This window comes from Micrasema longulum, unplaced genomic scaffold, assembly GCF_059751315.1.
Source record: "Micrasema longulum isolate JH-2025_06_02 unplaced genomic scaffold, ASM5975131v1 h1tg000253l, whole genome shotgun sequence".
Taxonomy (NCBI): Eukaryota; Metazoa; Arthropoda; class Insecta; order Trichoptera; family Brachycentridae; genus Micrasema; species Micrasema longulum.
In genome coordinates this window covers 372,164-387,629 of record NW_028277458.1, presented here as the reverse complement: position 1 = coordinate 387,629, position 15,466 = coordinate 372,164, and the positions used below count along the sequence as shown (strand labels likewise).

Genomic DNA, 15,466 nt, shown 5'->3' with positions numbered 1-15,466 from the left:
GTACTGTTCAGCTTATGTTTATGTGTGCGTAACAAAAAGTTTTCAAATAAAATATTTCAATCAAACCAGCAAGTACTAACACATTGTTAAAGACTATTAAATATTCGAAGGCATTGTACATTTATGTTTTTTCCCATGGAGTATAATTTAACGGGAACATTTAGTCAAACGTTTAAAAAGTCGAAATCTTCTGTTTACCAAATCATTTAAAAGCAACTTTTGTTTTTGCACCCCAATGTCCAGAATGCGTAGATAAGTCAATTGGTCACACTACTTGGAATTCTTTGGGATAGATCTTCCAGCTTTTCGTTAATTTGTTCGCCACTAAAACAATGTTGGATGAAGATAGATTGGCATGGTTTAGCTCAAAGTTTTATATGTTTATCGTGTTCATGAATATATGGTAAACCATTATTTTATTACCCTCGTTTGACTTAGATACAGAGTTTTATTTTCTTTTTGTTCAGTTTCTTTGTACACGTGTTTCTTCAAATAACTGTTGTAATTGGCTTAGGCCCTACATATAATGAATAAATAAATAAATAAAGCATCATCAAATAGTTTTTTATGACAAAATAAAAAAATTCATATAGATGACGTGTTTTATTTTGGATGTATAATAATAAATAAATAGTTTGCATGTTGAAGTGGTTCGGAAGAGAACTGAAAAGGCGCTGTGCCTCCTCGTTACGCGTGCGGTAGGTGAGCCCCGGTAGGCTGGAAGCCGTTCTCGTCAGCGATGTAGGAGAGGGTGTACTGCTGGCCATCATCAGCCACCCAGGATATGGTTCCTCTGACCACCAGCGACTCGTTTTCTGTTCCTGCATTCTTTAGCTCCGCTTGCTCTTGCTTGGAAGTACCATCACTGGTTTCAAAACTAGAAATGAAAAGTAAGAATGTGTTATAGTTCTCGTTCAAAAAATGTCGGATGGTATTATATTTTGGGACAACTAATATATATTTCAAATATTTATGACTTATCGCAGTACAATTTTAAAAGAAAAATCATTAAGTATGCTAACGACATTGGACCTTTCTATAAAAATCAAACTGACGTATTGACAAACAATGACATATACGAAGACCTTATTATGTTGACTAAATTGACAAACACAAACTTGCTTACACTTAGTGAAAAAAAAGTAATATTATTCATTTTTAATTTAAAAAAAATTTACATAAAATAGATGCCTACATAAATGATGACCGATTTATTTAAATTGAACATGTTAATACTTAAAACTAACTTAAGACAGACAATTGACATGTATAGTTCAAATCAATAATTTACTAAGTAAAGTGGTGACATTGTCGAGTATTTTTTTCTAAATCAAAAACTTTGTTCCAAAAACAGATAAAATAAAAATTTTTGAAGCCTATGTAAAAACTAAAATATGTTACTCAACTACTATGGAAGGAAGGAAGGAAGACTATTTACTTTAGTAGTAATTCGTAATTTTTAATAGTAATTCGATTTATGTAACTTTTCAGATATTATTTGAAATAGAAAATAATGACCTTTTCTACTGGCTCCGTACCTAATATGGAATATATTTGTACTGTCGGTCATCGCATGTAAGTTAGCGAATATTAACTCCGTGCGACCGCATGCAACTTTACTCCTCGTTCTAATACTAAATAATATTTACCGAAGAAAGTGAATTTGTATTCTCGTTTCAATACTAGTTATATAATATTTGTTCAGAATACTATAGCGGTGGTTTTCAAACAGCGAGTTAGTGTGGAAATTAAAAAAAAAGTTAAACTCATTAAAATAACTATGAGGAAAAAACAGCTAAAACAGCTAAAACAATAAATTTATGTTTTTAGAAAATTTTGTGTATCTTAGAATTTCAATTTTGTCTGGACTTAATATTTTATTTTTGTCATTAGCCTGTTAGATATGCGATGTGTGTAAGTAGCAGATTGTGGTGGATTCTGAGGTTTTGCCAGGTTTTGGGTTAATCGTCAGTCAAATCCATCACACCGATTACAGCCATCACACATTTCGGCGTTAATTTTCTATTGTAAAGTTCATAGCTAGTTATCGATGGAAACGTTTTTTTAGGTTTCCATAAAAATGTACAGTTTTCAAAAAAAAATATTTTACTGACTTAAATAATAAAAACAAAAATAAAATGAGAACACCCCCAGATTGGGCTAAATTTTATTTGGCCGGCCAACAAATACAAACGCATTATTTAAGTAAAACATAGCATTATAAACATGTTTTATTACTAAACCAAAATTCAAGTCAATTTGACTGTATTTCACGTCAACATGCAAGAATTGCGCTGTGTTCGCTTATAAACAAATAAATGAACAACAGGTTTTTAAATATAAGCAAATAATTAATTTAATAAGGATGATTACATTTCAGTGACAACTTTGCATAGATTCGATGATAGAATAAATTACGGTTGATCTTTTGGAGAGGATAGTTTCGTAACATTATGAATAGGTACAAGTAATTATTTCTCATAGTTAAATTATGACAGTTATTTGTATATTACCACAAATTTAGGTCGTGGTAATTCATTAAATTATATATTTGCATATATTCTGAAACCTTTTAGCTGGAAACTCGTTTTTCAAATTGCAAATTAAACCTATCATTAGCAATAGGTTATTGATGATTTATGCCATAGGATTACGTCACATTTAAGCATCATAAAGTTGACCAAAAAACAATTTGTTCAAAAATATATTTTAGTCTTTTTTTAATAAAAAATAACGTATAAAGTTATAATTTAATAGCCGAATACTTTCTGTGGAATATAACGTCAGAGGCATTTTAAAATGCTGTTAAGGACACAGCGTGATTTTTTAAAGAGATGGGAAAATTAAAAAAAAAAATGGTGTTTCTTTTTTATGTTAATACATTTTGTTGACAACTAGAAGACAAACGTCTTACAATATCAGTTACACCTGCTGCGACAAGAAAAGTCACTATACCGGTACGCAACCTGCGCACTAAATTCCCAGAACTGGGCCCTGTGGCATAGAATGCTCTCTCAGGGGTGCTATTCTGAATTGCTTTTTTTCATGACACTATTGAAATTGTATCCAAAATTGATTTGATTTTTTTATTAAAATTGAATAATCAACTAAGCCTCTTTTTCAAAGGATTACCAGTCGGTTATAAAGAGAGAATATGGAAGGAAGTTACACTATAGGTGTTATGACACATTAAGACGAATTGAGGAAAAAACACTTTTTTTCCTCTTGCAAACAGCGGGAATGGAACCCGCGAGCCCAGTTTTATAGTGGCCATGTAACCAGCTGCGCCATGGCACCTGTTCGTAAATTTAGAGAAAAGTACAATAATAATAATATTTTATTTTTTTGTTGGGAAGAAATTTTTTTTTTTTGATTTACCCAAGTATGTAATTACGTGGGCCATTTTCAACGAGTTGTAAATAACTCACGATTATAAAATAGGAATCAAGTAGAGGTAGAGTGGGATTTGAAACACGGACTTTTGAGCCGTGAGTCCGAGACATTAGCTGGAAGACCACAACCCGCTTCTATATATATATATTTTTCGTAAATCTATAGAAAGATTATTTGTGATCTCAATTTCCAGTTTTGATAATAAAAATAATATACCTAGAAGAAAAAACACAAAAAGGTTCACTAAATAAAGCGTATCTTGATCATTGTTGTTACATAAATGTAAGATGATCAATATTACGCTTCAGATGTCAGTCTAGGAATACATCTTTAAAAAATAATTAAATTTAAGACCTCTTGCATTGTAAACACACGCGCTGACCATTAACTAGACTACGAAGTGGACAAAAATGTTTTTTAAATACAAAACAAAATAATAATAGAGAAATGTTTATCTATCATTAATAATATTATGCAATACTGTTAATGGGACGAGTTATAATGTTACATGTTAACCAAACAGTGGGGTATCGTAATTCGTTACTAACCTTTCCGAGCCTAAACGCGAAAATATCCGCGAGTTCCTGAGCGGGGTACCAGGAATACCCTAGATTAAATGCTATTAATACGAGTTAAAAAAACTTATCATGATTGTCATGGTAGTGTTTATAAAAGCTGTTTCATTATGTTTCGAGTTTTCTGCGAAATTGATTAATTTATTTAGAAATCTGGATTTTCGTAGTTATGGCTGTAAAAAGCGACCAAATAGCAAAAAGCGCACGTTCAAACTGACCAACATTTCAAAGATTGTTAAACTGAAGAGCGATGGATTGTAATGATTGCTGTTTGCACGGGGCAAGTGAAGACAATTTTTTTTTTTTTTTTAATAACTCGGCAGATTTAAAAAAAAAAAAATTGATATATTCTTAACATTGTAGCGTAGGATACAAAAAATAAATCAATAAACAAAAAAGTTTAAAAAAAAAATATTCTACCTGGGGGACCCTAGAGACCCCATCTAATCCCGGAAGGGCTACTCTCGTACATAGTTATAGAGTTATTTACTTGACATCTCTGTAGACGACACGTGACCCCACGTGATCCAACGACATATGACGTAACACTTGGAATGTCAAATAAAATCAATATGCTCTCAGAGAAAATTCCTTGTTAAATATTTTATTAATTCCTACAGCAAACAAGGTTGACTAAATAACATTAATTTATTTTTTCTCACTGGGTTTGAATATTCCAAATCAACTGAATACGTGTATTTCAAGTTTGATAAATATTGCCACAGATATGGAGAACATTTAAGGAAGTGAATAAAATACAGAAGTTTTGACATTTACTGAGTTTATGACTTGTCTTTTTTACTAAACAGAATATTTTTTGAGTGCTTATGCTTCAATCGAACATTTAAATTACTGAACTATTTTCAAAAGAAAAAAGTCGTAAAAAAACACAAGCAAACCGGAAAAAAAGTTGTGGCACAGAGGTATTCGAACCTCGACCTCCTGATCTGAAGTCCGCAACACTATCTCCGGATTACAATCTGTCTGTTATTGGCGCATGTAAGTGATCATCTTACGCACTGTGAAGCATTCACTATTCTGCCTGATTGAAAATAAATTTGCATTAAATGATTTTTTATTATTAGAAGGAAAGGAGCTGAAATCTTAAATGACGTAAATGAGGTTGTATCAAAAAATATCACCAATTTTTCTAACATTTTTATTTTTTTGTAAACGATATAATACTGATTTGATTTCAACAAAATTTTGGAACAAAAATCTATAAACGCTACAATGAACGTACCAATGTATCTAGTAAATATGTTTTAAATTGGTAATTGACTGAACAGAAAGCATAGACTAGAAAATCGATAGATATTTCAAAAGATATGGAGAATTTCCTTGAAAGTGCAATAAATAAGTCAAGGCAATTTTATGACTACCAGTCTGTCGATCGTCGGTACTGGTCACTTTGCACACTCTCCATTCACCATTCTGATTATGTTTGAACAGAAAAGTTTCTTTAATTTTTGGTTGGAGGGTTGAAAGAAATAATTGTCGCTAAACATACCAACTTAAAATAGTAATACATACAAACATAAATATTATTCAACTTGCCTTACGCGAGGGTTTCTAGTCAGACATTCAGTGGGAATAAAAACATTGAAATGTGATTTTTTATTAGCCATAGGCCAATTTAGCAATTTCATACGGATCTGATTGTTGAAATCCGCATGGCACGGTAAAATTATAATTAAAACTTTGAAGTTCTCATTCTGAGTGCTGGGCTGACTCGAAGTTTTACATATCCATATTGAAAAGATTTCACAAATCAAATATATTTAGCCAAAATCTCAAATAATATTGAATACGAGTATTTAAGAACTTCACACAGTTAATATTCAATACAAACATGTTTTTAAATCCATACATTTAATATGTCATTCATAAAATAAACATAAAACAGAAGAATCACACTAAGTATATAACCTGTTCTGAGATTGCTAGCAACCATACTTGCAATTTATAATATTCTAATAATTAATAATTACAAACCATTACACGAGTATATTAAGAGGATCTGAAGTCTGGTCATGTCAAAAGTAGGCAGAACCGAAGGGCATGTATGACAAGATGTCTGAATGTGGAAGAAGCTAGAAATGTATGCCAGGATAGACGTGTGTGGCGGTCCATTCTCTCTGCCTACCCCTAAGGGGAAATGGCGTGATGGTAGTAGAAGTAATATAAGTAATTTTATTTTTTATCGTTTAACGAGATTTAAAATTGTTTAATTTTTTTTTATTGATACGTATCGTTTTCTTCGTTTTTTTACAGGCTTTAAGCCTTGAGCTGTGAGAATGTTTTGTCATTTCTATTACTAAATTATTTATTTATTTATCAATATTTTTAATACTGGTAATATAATTTTTATATTTTTTACCCTTTTTAGACTTCTTAATTTGTAAATAAATGTTTAGTATTTATTTGTTAAAATACTTTATTTTACTTACAATTCTACTTACATATATGCAGATTACGTCAAAATCAATTATGTTCAGGGGAGCCATTTTAGTGTTTTTCTAGAGTCCAATTGCTTCTTAAAGATCAGATTTTTTAAGTAGGTGGTTGATAATTGCATTATATGTACGTCACTTTCAACTTTAATGTAAAGTATAAACGTATTTCAAAAGCATTATCACTTTTAAATAAATATTGCAAAATTTTGCGGATAATCATTTTTGTTTCATTCATTAAGAGAGGTATTATTTTATTTTATAACATTTTTAATATTTATAAAGGTCAAATAAACACAGAAATACAAAATAAATGAAAAGAACAAATTATTAAAAAGTGTTACGTAATAATATAAGGAATAAATTTTATTAATTAACTTTTTATAAAAATTAACTATATCTGTCAAATAGAAAACGTATACTAACTTACTAACTACTAACTAATAACTACTAACTACTATCTACTAACTCTAACTAACTCTCCACTGGTGACATCACCTACAAGTCAAATCGACTAACTGTTACTTAGTTAATTATTTGGATCTCAAATTTACTAATAAAAGTGACTATGTGTGTTGGTCAGTTTAACTTGTCAAAAATCTGTGAGCTTCTATCAAATGGTCATATATTTTACAAACTATTTTTTTTCGGAGTGTCAGATTGACTTGACATTTTTACCAGTCAAGCATTATGCTAATACGATGTCAAAAAGCCAATAATCTCAATTTAGAAGTTTTTGCAAATGTTCACTTTTACTTGTATAACCACGATATTATTGTATCAGCACCTAAAATGTAAAAGACACTAAGTGCCGTTCATTTCAAAATAATAATAATAAAAAAATACTCTGTAGTATGTTTTATAGCACTATTTTAATAAAAGAAACTTACGCATAGTTGTATCCACCGAGTCCAATATTATCATTTTCGTATTTGAGGATCACGGCGTCCTTGGAGGGCCCCTGGGGAGCCGCTGTCGCCAAGACGAAGAGGCCAACGAAAACTAATAACTAAAATAAATTACAAAAAATTATATTTTACGTTATTTATCTGCAAGTACAATTGAACTTAGTTATGCAGAAAGCAGCCAGCCATTGAAAAGTTAAACTGAGATGATAGCACTTTTATGAAAACAGTGAATAATCAAATCAACACAACAGCTGGAATGTGTTTGACTTTGACAAATGGTAAACAATGAGTTCTTAAGTTCTTTTTATATTACAATCAAGAATCTAATTATCTATTTGACTGGTTTTAATGATTTTTAAAGTACTGTATGATTTTTCTAGTGATGTGGGTGTTTTCTGCAAATTGAGAAATGGCATTTTTGTGATCGGCACTATTTTCAGAAGGCGATTGTTACCGTTTTTTGTATGAAAGCGTCTGGCTGTTTTTAGCAGAACATAGAAATGACCTTACGGCACCCGACAACTCCAATATCTTATTTTTTCAAAATCGTTGTTTGGCTGCATTCTGCATAACTACGTTCAATTGATAGTGTCTATGGACCAGTGTAGTTGCTTCATCCGCAAAAAACATAAATTGTAAAAAAAAGAATATTTTGAGCAAAATTTTAGTATGTAACATATTCATTTCGGACATTCGACGGATTTAAAATCCACGTTACCACAAACTGTAGAAATGAAACGTGTACAAATAAAGTTATATTCTTTCATAAAAAGACATTCCATGAATAAGTGTTATAAAATATACATTTAAATATTATCGGAATAATCGAAATAAAAGTATGAATGTAGAGGAAGCGAGATATGTGTGCAAAGATAGAGTGATATGGCGTTCTATCTTCTCTGCCTACCTTTACGGGGAACCAGCGTATTGGTTAGTTTGATTATTTTTTGTTAAGAAATTATTGAAATCAGCATTTTTAAAGTTGGTTTTTTTTTTTCAACATTAACATTTATCAATTCTAATAAATAACTAAAAACAATGCAATAAAAATTCAATCTCGAATTCAACAAAAAGTATTATGAAATTCGAGTCTTTTAAAATGCTTTAATTTCATTTAAAAAACCATAAACTTTAGTTCGTTTCCTGTTTAAATCGTTACAAAAATTTAACTTAAATACTTCGTCTTTGTACGAAGACCAACGAAGTTTGTTTGGTTTTCATTTCTAAAAGGCGTAATCTGCCGGTCGAAATGTAATTGTATATTTTTTGTACAAAAGTTATTTTAAAAACAATTATTTTTTTCTAATGTTTATTAGGCGCCATTTCGTAACAACAGCGCTGCGTTTGAAAATGGCAAAATCGTGTGATTTCCTTACTGTTTATCAACTGCCTTAAACGACGTTAGAACTCCATGTGCCTTGTTCTGTGATGAGATAAAATATCAACTAAATACATAGTAATACAGCATTAATTTATTTTATGCATAATATTTACATTTTCAAATGAACAACTTGATTCCATTGTCCACAAATACAATGATCAATAAGTCTAATTGCCATCAAAAAGTGAATAACGGGGGTGGGTTGTACGCGTGCATGACCACTGAACATGTATTCAGGAGAGGATCGAGTCAAGTGGGTAAAAGAAAAACAAGTAGTATGTGGAGTTATATGGTATTCAATGCAATAGTTTATGTAAAAGTAAAAGATGATCATAGTAAAAGATGTAACTGAACGTAACTTTCCATTTTTATTTTGTATGCCTCTATTTCACTTTCGCACCATAGATTTCATAATAGTATTTCTAGATTTAGTAGACGCACACAAAGGCCATGCCTATGTGTGATTTTTTTGTTTGAATAAACATAGTGATATATATAATAAGAGATATACCAAAATGTAAAAAATATATAATAATAATATAAAGAAGGTATTTTGATATCGTTGGAATATTTCAAAATCTCTAATAATTGGCCCCAAAATTAAAATATTCGCTAACACTTATTTTTCATTTTAAAAAATACACCGCGATTGCTGAACCAATGTAGTGCCGTAAACAGCTTAAGGGAACGATGATGATGATGATACATATCAAACAAATGTCTAATTATTTACTGACTCACGCGGAATAAGTGTAAGACCAATATTATAAATGTGAATAGATAAATCTGAACACAGCAATGCATTATTAATTAATAATAATAATTTATCAAAATCGGTAGACATATCGGCGACCTCCGTGGTGTAATGGCTAAGATTTGACTCTCCCACGGAAGGTTCCGGGTTCGATTCCCGGTAACAAAACACAAATATTTCATTTGATTTTTATTAAGCCTGGTGTGTTGTGATGCAAACGAAAATTGATTCACTGATTTTCAACAAAATAAATACGTAGTTTAATAATACTTATTTGACATGGAAAATGACACAGTCAGTGCAACAAATATTAAATTTAAAATTAGTTTTGGATAAAGATGCGACGCGTTATTTTGTTAGGAGTTATATGAATTGATTCTGCTTTCTACGTATGAATTAAACTTACTGTATTCATGATGATTTGGGGCTGAAGTAAGCTGAAGTACAAATGACCATCTTCTTTAGACTCACCAATTTATACCTGCTCATTTTTCTATGACTAAGTATTCGCACCACCAACCAGTCTAAAGGCACCGAGTAAAAATAATAAACATTAAAATTAAAATTATTTTTTTATTCTTTTTAATATCCAAATAAAAGTGAATCAACCGTATCATCCCTTTATCTGAACCCGATGGTGCATCGGTCACTAAAACGCAGCGCAACTCACGGACGAATTTATAACTGACTGATTTGTTATATCTCAAATGTTAAACATAATTTCGTTTTCACTTTTGATGAAGTGTCTCAAAATACGAAGGTGTTTAAATAAACTTTTGTCTCGTGCAAACCAATCACATTTTTCAAGTGATCTTTGTATAAATAATATTTCTACGTTAAATGTTAAAAGGAATATTCTGTGTACCGCAAATGCTATGATAATATTTCGTGTTTGTTGATATTATTCCTTTCCTCTTGAGTAATTACTGTTATTCATTATATTTATGAAATAAAAAACTCTCGTAAAGGCTATTAAATTGCAATAAAATAATTATTTTTATGGGTTTGGAGTACGTAAGTATGAATCCTCCTCATGCATAATGCTAAAAAAAACTTATCTATATATTACTATAAAATCCATTGTTACCGAATTACTCACCTATTTGCTACTGATGTTCTTATTTGGGAAACATATATTTTTATCAAATCGATCTCTAATATTGTAAAATATTGAAAAACAGTAGAATTCCAACATAATTTCAATTAATTGCTGTAGGGTAGACTGAGGCTATTCGGATCAGGCGGGTTATTCGGATCAAGCTAATAAAATAGGCTGTATCTCGTCTATTGTTACTACATAACAATGAAAAAAATAAACGTAGGACCGCCATTTATTGGATGCTGTAATAAAAAAATTACCGGTATTACAGTTTGCGTGGTTTGACAGCTAAAAATCGATCTTAGTTAAGACAAAACAAGTTAGGTATCATCTGCGTTCTAAGTGTATTTTTGCGAAGATAAGCAATGTAGTAATATTGAAATATTATATATTTCTATTTAAATGCACAGTAAAAATAATAAATATGAAGTTAAAATGAATTAATTTGATTTTAATGTTTTTTTTTTAGAAAATATAAGTTTCTAACGCAAAGCAGATAAAAAATGATCTCTCCGAAAACCGCACAAAATCACAATTCAGAGGAAAAACTACCTCACTGCTGATCCGAATCACTACATATAATGTGGTGGTTCGTATCAGTGAAGAGGTTTGCAGGATTCTTTTAATTATTATTTTTGTGTATTTTACGTGATTATCGATAAAAATATCTAATGTAAAAACGTCTAACATTTTATATGTTTTGTTTTTTGTTTTTTAAGGAAATATTGAATGTGATCCGAATAACTTTGGTCTACCCTATATATTGATGTCCATCTCAGCCAACAGACCAACAGTTGGCAGTAAACAGTTACCGTAACTTCTTTACAACAACGTCACACTGACTGACTAATCAAAACGAACGGTGGAAGAGAAGGACAATAGCGCGCGTAGACAGAATTATTATTTTGCGAATCGCAGTATGTTTTTGTCTCAATTTGAAAATAAAATCTGAATGCGATTCGGATATTCGGAGTTCGGATAGTTGGAGGTTTACTGTATTGTTTTACACCTTCATTTTATGAAGGAATAAGTTTTACTTTAACGTCAAAATCACGCGTTTTCCGTAGTGAGTAAATTTGTACGAGTAGTTTGTTATACAAAAGAAAATGGATTCATTGCATTTTTCTCGGATAGATAAATTTGTGTTGATATATTGTCTTTATGAACCGTAAGCGTGACTAACTATTGTCTTTTAAAAGCTCATCATTACATGCTTATTTAATTGAACTACAATAATTTATATAAATTATTTTAGTTTTTTTATATAAAATATAAGCGAAATTCCATTAAAATATAAATTATGTAAAGTTTTATTTCAACAGACGCAGTTGGCAAGACGGCCAACTGTGAAACTGGCGTCGCGGGTTCAATTTGCGCCAGTTGTAAGAAAAAATCTAAGAAGTATTTTTTTCTCAATTGATCTGGGTGTTGTGGTATATTTTTCATTACCTCATTCCATATCCCCTCTATTCCACCTGCTGACAAGCCTCAAAATAGAGGCTTAGCTGGTTATTCCTTAAAAAAAGAGTAATTTTTCATAATTTAAATATATATCAAGATAGTGCTACATAAAAATAATATAATTATTTATCATTTTTTTGGAATCCTCTTTTTTTTAATTAATTTATTTTTATTTATTGGGGATATCAACAGTAATACATGTAACAAAAATATAACAAATAAAATATACAGAGAATAAAACTAATGACAGATATCCACAGATATACATTAAATACACGTACAATACATACTAGTGTGTTTGTGTGAGTGTAAGTGAGTGAGAGGGTGGGTGTTATATTGGAATGAGGGTGGACATGTGTGTAAATATTGCACAAGTGTCAAGTGTCGAAAATATAAATAAATATAAAATATTAAGAATTAGAGATAAAATAAAATAAGATAAAATAAGATATTATTATTGAAACTAAGTATAAGGCAAAAAATTATGTTTTAAGACGCGCATTTTAAATGTTATTTTTTTACAATCAAATGGATCAATAAGGGGAAAGTTCAAATTATATTCACTAGCAAAACGTATAAGTGAAGAGTTTTGGGCATAGTTCGTACGAACTGCTGGCACATGAAATAGAGAGCTCGACATGTGGACGGGTGCGGTAGCCGGGGACATTTAATGATAACTCCGACAAAAGAGCCGGACTATCAAGGCGTCCACTAAGTATGTCATGAAGCACCCCTATGTCCAACAGTAGACGGCGATCTTCTAAAGTAAGCAAGTGGTGTTTTTTGCAGGAAAACATATAATTGAGATCGGTATACCTGCATCTCCAGTTAAGATGTCTAAGAAATGTCCATTGAATTTTCTCAAACTTTTCTTTATGTGTGACATATTGTGGAGACCAAACAGAAGAGGCATACTCGAGCAAACTGCGAACATGAGCAAAGTAGACCATTTTAATACACGCGATATCTTTAAATACCTGACATGTACGAAGTACAAAACCAAGGTTTCTATGTGTACGGGTTTCTATATGTCATCGAAGTGATTCTCAAATGTAAGTTTGCTATCAAGAATAACACCCAGATCGCGTACGGTATCAACTCTCTGTACAGGTTGGTTTTCTAATATATTAATAAATGGGATGGGATGTCGACCTGGCGAAAAAGAAATAGAAATATGGCGAAATAGAAAAATGTCAGAATTTAATGAGACTTAAAAATTTACTTATTTCCTCAACTCTTCGATCTGTCGATTTCGGTAAAGCAAAAAAGATGATACACGTTAATCTGCATTTTTACTGCATTTATAACTTAGTAACCACCTTGATTTATCGTCGACCAAAATCTATAGTTTTTATTTCGCTTAAAATACCTTTTCGATAACTATTTTTTAATAAACATTTAAGGTGACATAGGGTCAAAGCACCAATGAATGACCGTTTAAGGTTCAGCTTGTAGTGAAATCCACATTAAATGTATAAATTTCATTATTTAAGCGTACAAAATAAAAGAAAACAATAAAAAACCCATTATATTTTCTAAGTTCTTTTACTCTTTTATTCAAATACGAGTATTACAATTATAATTAATATTACTCTAAAAAAAGAGCAGAATCACCAGTGAATGACCACAACTACCCTAGTAAAAATAAAACTCAGATTTAGTTACATCATAACATTATAAAACACTCTAACACATTAGAATATGGATATATTCAAAGAATTGCATAAAAATAGCATCAAATAAAACACTTACCACACCTTTCCTTATAAAAACACTATCAATCTCAGAACAATAACGGAAAGACGCACAATTACCTTTTGACAACTCACAGTTCAAAACTGATAGATTTGTTTCTTACCAAAAGATGTGTCCGCCTACTGTTTTTGTCATAGTTTCTAGTGTTAAAAGTTTTTTGACTGGACACATGTAGCAATTCTTATTATATTGTGTTTTATTAACCAATGGTCATTTACTGATGCTTTGACCCTACAATAATACGTAATGCATACTAGTATTATATATTATAAACGAAAACTCGTTTTCTAATATGATTTTTGTTGTTATTTTATATAAGTATGATTATTGAAATTTATTTCTGCATATGATTATTAACTGACGCCTCTGAAAATCAAATTGTAGCTCTGTTATTGTGTGATTGAAAGTTCGGTAAGAATTTTTTTTTAATTCACCCAAACTACACATAACGGTTTTTTTTATACTACCCTTTGATAAGCATTAAATATTCTCATTAAGATAAGTACTTATAGAAAACATAGCAAAATTACAGGTCAGTAACTAGCGCCATTCATTTGGTATCTTCTCATTAAATCCGTCGGTGACAGAAATCAATAAACTAATCTATTTTCATGGGATACAAAGCGGACTGAATTTAAAATACTTGTTTATTATTTTATAGCAAACACCTGCAAATTATTATTATTTTAGTTGTTTGCCGGCATAATAATGTATATTTAAAAAAATGGTAATTTTGTAAAGAGGGACAATATGGTTTATTTATTTTTATAATTGAAAAATTTTTGACTTAATTTGGAAGTCAGTGCCTTCCCAATTTCATTTTTTATCAATGTTTCTTATTCTTCTTGCGATGGCTTGTCATTGTCAGATCAGACCGACGTTGGCGAACTCAACAGGGAAAGCATCTCGCTCCTGCGCTACTCTTATATTACGCAGCCAGGACAACTGCTTTTTAAATGTACTTGCCATAGGGATTCCTCGGAAAAGATGACCAGAGTGGTTTCCAGTTGCTTTCTCCGGTGGATTTTTTGGTCGGGGTTTACTTCCCTTATCTCATCGGTTTTGGGTTTGTGGCGCCAGAAACTCGCCTTTCATCCTCTCGTTATCTGCTGTCATGGGTGTAATCTTATTGCCCTGGGTTTATGATGCGGACGTTAACGAGTTGGACTAGTCAGTAGTGTTGCCGGTGGACTGAGCATTATTTGCGTTTTATAAATCACACCCTCTAGCAAGATGTGACTCACTGCTTCCCCGCTGACAGCTCGAATCCCTTATAAGCACATATTAAATTAAAATATGTAAAGCTATAACTTTGTGATTTTGACTTGTAAAATAGTATCACTGCGTAATAAGGTTATAATATTTATAATACCGCCCCAAAGTTAAATAATATGATATAAATTTTATATTTGAAATCAAATCAAAAACAAAGACGGAAACTAACAAATTAATTTTTATATTCTGCTTCCACAATAAATAAAGCTAACCCACCATAGCAATGGAGGCGGATTCTTTTTATAACTGTCAATTTTTCTAAACAATTATCTAATTCTCTGACATTAAACATTAAACCTGCATTTTATCCAACTAATTTAGGAACGTTGTTGAAAAATCACAAAGACAAAGTCCAAATACCAATTAAATTGTAATGATTTTGATTCAATCTACATTGGGAAAACTAGAAGAA

The 15,466-nt window shown here is 30.9% G+C and overlaps 1 protein-coding gene across 1 annotated transcript; it reads right to left on the bottom strand.

The window, feature by feature from the left end:
- Positions 1 to 588: 588 nt before the first annotated feature.
- Positions 589 to 9,897, bottom strand: LOC148283199 (endocuticle structural protein SgAbd-6-like). The gene is made up of 3 exons (XM_088223875.1): positions 9,871 to 9,897; positions 7,312 to 7,430; positions 589 to 877 (listed from the first exon to the last, which is right to left on the bottom strand). The coding sequence occupies exons 1-3, from the start codon at positions 9,877 to 9,879 to the stop codon at positions 688 to 690; spliced, it is 318 nt and encodes a 105-aa protein (XP_088080001.1). The 5' UTR covers positions 9,880 to 9,897; the 3' UTR covers positions 589 to 687.
- Positions 9,898 to 15,466: the final 5,569 nt, after the last annotated feature.